Source organism: Buceros rhinoceros, unplaced genomic scaffold (assembly GCF_000710305.1).
Source record: "Buceros rhinoceros silvestris isolate BGI_N320 unplaced genomic scaffold, ASM71030v1 scaffold31470, whole genome shotgun sequence".
NCBI classification, from domain to species: Eukaryota; Metazoa; Chordata; class Aves; order Bucerotiformes; family Bucerotidae; genus Buceros; species Buceros rhinoceros.
The window spans coordinates 12,858-16,837 of record NW_010388363.1 but is presented as its reverse complement, the minus strand read 5'-3'; the positions used below and the strand labels follow the sequence as shown (position 1 = coordinate 16,837).

The 3,980-nt window shown below is 50.0% G+C and overlaps 1 protein-coding gene across 1 annotated transcript in view; it reads left to right on the top strand.

The window, feature by feature from the left end:
• The first annotated feature begins 297 nt into the window (after window positions 1-297).
• The window catches only part of HP1BP3 (heterochromatin protein 1, binding protein 3), a 16,196-nt gene continuing 12,513 nt past the window's right edge, over window positions 298-3,980 (top strand). Inside the window, exons 1-2 of the mRNA XM_010145741.1 lie at window positions 298-324; window positions 3,775-3,974. Of these exons, the coding sequence (XP_010144043.1) occupies window positions 3,879-3,974 (96 nt within the window). The 5' untranslated portion in view covers window positions 298-324; window positions 3,775-3,878. The remainder of the gene's footprint in view (window positions 325-3,774; window positions 3,975-3,980) is intronic.

Below are 3,980 nucleotides of genomic sequence, written 5' to 3'. Positions count from 1 at the left end.
CCCGAGCTGGATTGTTAGGGAAAGCTTTAAGGCTTTCAGAGGGCCAGAAGTCTCGAAGAAGTTGGCCCGCTTGCAACTTAGAAGGTCATATTTTGGCACGTTTGCAAAAATATTCATGTTTCCTGTGCTATTTTCTGCAGCTTCTGAGATATTTAAATGCTCTTCTGCTCAATTCAGCTTTAGGAACTAGCAGATAATGGCACGCTAATCAATAGCCTGTTCTTGAAATCCAGTTCTGTTGCCTTTTTTTTTTTCTGCTAATAAACAGTCATTCTTGCTGGTGTTGCTGGTCAGGTCGGCGGGTTTGTGTCCCTTGACACCCTGGCTTCAAATCTGCAAGAACATAAAAACTGTTTCCGAGCCCTTTTTGACCGGATTCTAGACCTGGGTCGTGTACCGTGCACCAAGTCGTGTCTAGGAGCACGTCAGTCACCGGCGTGCGTGTCGTGTGACAGCAAGTGGACACCGTAAGGGCGCGAGATTGGATGTGCTTTCGCATTTTTCCGTTGCATATTTGGTTTCAGACCGCTCAGCCCGTGCATCCTACCCGGAATCCTTGTGACCTGCTGTTTCCGTCAGCCTGGCAGTTGACTTGCCTTGTTTGAGACCTGATTTTATTCTGAAATATTTTCCCTTGAATGAGATTGAAGGCTGAGATAAGCTGGAAAATCTCTAGGGCCAGCAGAAATTCAAGGAGCCAGCCAAACTATACTTCAGATTCACGTTTGTGGGGTTTTTTTTCTTACATTCTGTGTCTGTTGCACTGGTGGGGGGACTCCTCTCTTCTGAAATAGTATCCAAAATGTGTGTGTCTCATCTGGAGCCACCCCCTTTTTTTTTTTTCCTGACGATGTGCTAATAGCTCGGGAGGAAATTGGTCTATTTTTTCAGAACAGTTCATGAAAGCTGCCAGTGCCTTTGACTGGATTCTCCACTACTGGCAACTCCCTGAACTGGGAGACTGGGCGCTACCAGCCATTCATGCTCACCTGGAAACACAGAAAACAGGGGGGGGGGTTGTTGCTCCTCAGCCCCTTGCTGGCTGACCAGCTGTGAAACGACTGGTTGTGATAGTTGGGGACCCCTAGAAAAGGGAGCGAGCAGCAGCGTGAGCAGTTACCAGCTGTGCTTCCAAACACCTTTCTGACAAGGTCGCTGTCCTGGTGTTTGTTCTGCTGCGGGTTATGATGCGGTGCACACTTAAAGCTGTCGTGGCATCCCCCATGTGAAGTAGGGTGTTGTTTATGTGGCTCGGTTTTTTCATTTCATAAATTTACCGGCTTCCAAACACCTTTCTGACAAGGTCGCTGTCCTGGTGTTTGTTCTGCTGCGGGTTATGATGCGGTGCACACTTAAAGCTGTCGTGGCATCCCCCATGTGAAGTAGGGTGTTGTTTATGTGGCTCGATTTTTCCATTCAATAAATCTACTGTTTAATTTGGAGGGAGGAATGACAGTTTTTCTGCGTTGCTGTCACAAAACCTTCCAGACTTTTGCTTTATCTTTGTGGGAAACTAAATTCAGGCCTGGCTGTAGTTGATGTTTCACCCCCAGTGCAGGAAACCTCCTTTCGACCCCTCTGTTCGGCTGTGTGAAGGTTCACACTCCAGGATTTTACACCGTGGTCTGAACTGAGGGGATTTTTCAGCACTTGGGGAATTTTCGGTTGGGAGTGCTGTGTTGTCACACGCGTGACACGCAGGTCACACAGTTTAAAACAAATAAAGCCCAGGACCAGGTCAGCCCTGCGCAGCCGTGTTTGCACGGGTGCGTTAGTAATCCTTGGGAAACCATCTTTTGTAGCCCCCAGCCGGTTTCCTGGAGGATGGAGCCGGAATTGGTTATTTTAGCACTCACTCCAACATGCCGGCTATTTTTCTAGAGGGCTTCAGGCTATGCTTGCTCAAAAAAAAAAAAAAAATTGATGCTGAGCTGGAACCTGGTGGATTTTTTTATTCTTTCCTCTCACTTTGCACACTTGAAGGAGGAAGGTCCCATAAAATAGGGGGAAAAAAGTGCTGGGCTGCAGTTTGCATGTTCTAATTGGCTATTCGTATTTTTTTTCCCATCGTGAAACCTCCTGAGAAAGCTCCATTCATCCCGTTCCCTTTGGTTTTGGCATGTTTCGATGTTCTGACTCTGAAGAAAACACCCAGCACTGTTACACTGGTCTGCTTTTACTGGTGCCCAGACAGACCCAGTTCACCGTCGTGTTCCCAATGCCTGTTCAGTGTGGAAGGAGCAGTTGCGGATGTGGCAGGAGCCAAGTGACTGCCTTGTGCTGTCCGAACGCTGCGTCGTCAGTGGATGGATGTCTCTTAGAGCCGCTCCCGTGGAAATGCTGCTCAGCAGCGGGTCTGGTTCTCCCGAAAGGCTCCTGGTTGGGCACCTGCTGTGCCACTGCACCCAGCAGTGGAAATGGTTTATTAACTTACCAGCTTGTTATTTGGGAAGGTGATCCCGGAGGTGCCCTGATAGAGCTCTTGCATCCCCAGTCCTTGTCAACCGTCGTATCTCAGCACACATTCCCCTTGGCTCTTTGCTCACTGCCGCTGGTTTCCGAGAGGAAACAGCGTGGAGCTTTAACAACAGACCAGCTGGGGTTGGGTTTGCCTGGGAAAATACCTGAAGTGGAGAGAATCCCTCCGATCGATGAGGGGTCCCTGCTGCTGAGCAGTCAGAGGGCTGTATTTTGGGGCAAGAATAGAGAGAGATGGAGGTGGTGTGGTGCGGAGCATCCACCCCTGCAATGGAGAACATGGGGCACAGGGCTGAAACCGCCCTGAAAGTCATCTTGGAGAGCCATGGCAGGAGTGTCGGCAGCTCTCCGTTCCAGAGGAGCACGCTTGGGCTGGGGAAATACCTGTGAGAAGTGAAAATTCATGGGATGGGATGGTAAGTGCTTGCCTTCTCACCTGAGCAGAACACCCAGAGCAGGCAGAAAGGGGGGGCATTCGGCTGCTGCTCTGGAAGAAAGGGAAGAGGGTGGTCCAGAGCTCGCTCTTTGGGTGGAACAGGGGAGAATGGGTCCGGCGCCGCTTTGCCAGAGGCAAGGCTGTGCTTCTGCTGCGAGGAGGAAGTGTGTGAGCAAGTAAAGCCTCTGGTTTGCGATGGAAGTAGTGGAGCAGCTCTCCTGAGGAGAGGCTGACGCAGTAGTGACAGGGAGACGCGATGAGGGTTAAACTCGGCGTAGCCCGTTGGGTACCCACGACGGCGCATGGCATGTGTTCGGAGGGGAGCTTTGTAAAGCTTGGGTTTTTTGGTGGAAGGTCTGGAGCCTGTTGCTTTGATGGTCGTTGTCTTCAAGGACTCCCTGCATGGGGTTTCGTCGGGGAGGGGCATGGTTCGGGTTCCCAGCGTGTGCGTTTTCTGCCTAACAGATTTAACGGTTTGATTCCTTAGGCTGATAGAAGCTGGATCAGCTCCCGCTTTCCCCCCAGGTCAAGGAGTGACTAGTTCCCTGGCCGCCTTCCTTTCGGCACAGTGCCACGTCTGCTTCTTGTTAACGCTCCCTGCTCATTTGAAGAGCCTTTTTTCTTTCAGATCAGTTTTACTGGAGGTCTGGCTTACCCCATTCATGCCACCCCCATAGCACCCGCGTCTGCATACACGTTTTAGCGCCTTTGTTGAATGCAAGTGTCGATTGTCGGTTGTGTTAGTCATAAGCTGTACGTCATTTATCCTTCTTTTCGTTTTAATCTTTAGTTTGTTAGATACGTGGACGTAGATGGTTTTGTTTTGTTAATTTTCACACCACATCTTTTCTGTACTTTAGGTTGACTCCTCCCTGCACTGTGAAAACCATTAGGAAAAAGTCCTTGGGGTTAAAACCTGGGGCTCCACAGTATTACCTGCACTTGGGGCTAGAAATTAATTTAAATGGCGACTGATCTGTCTGAAGCTGAACCCGTGCATCATAAGGCGCTTCCACTCTTAACGGGAGCTCAGCTGATCCACACGGACAAGTTAAGTGAGGTAGGG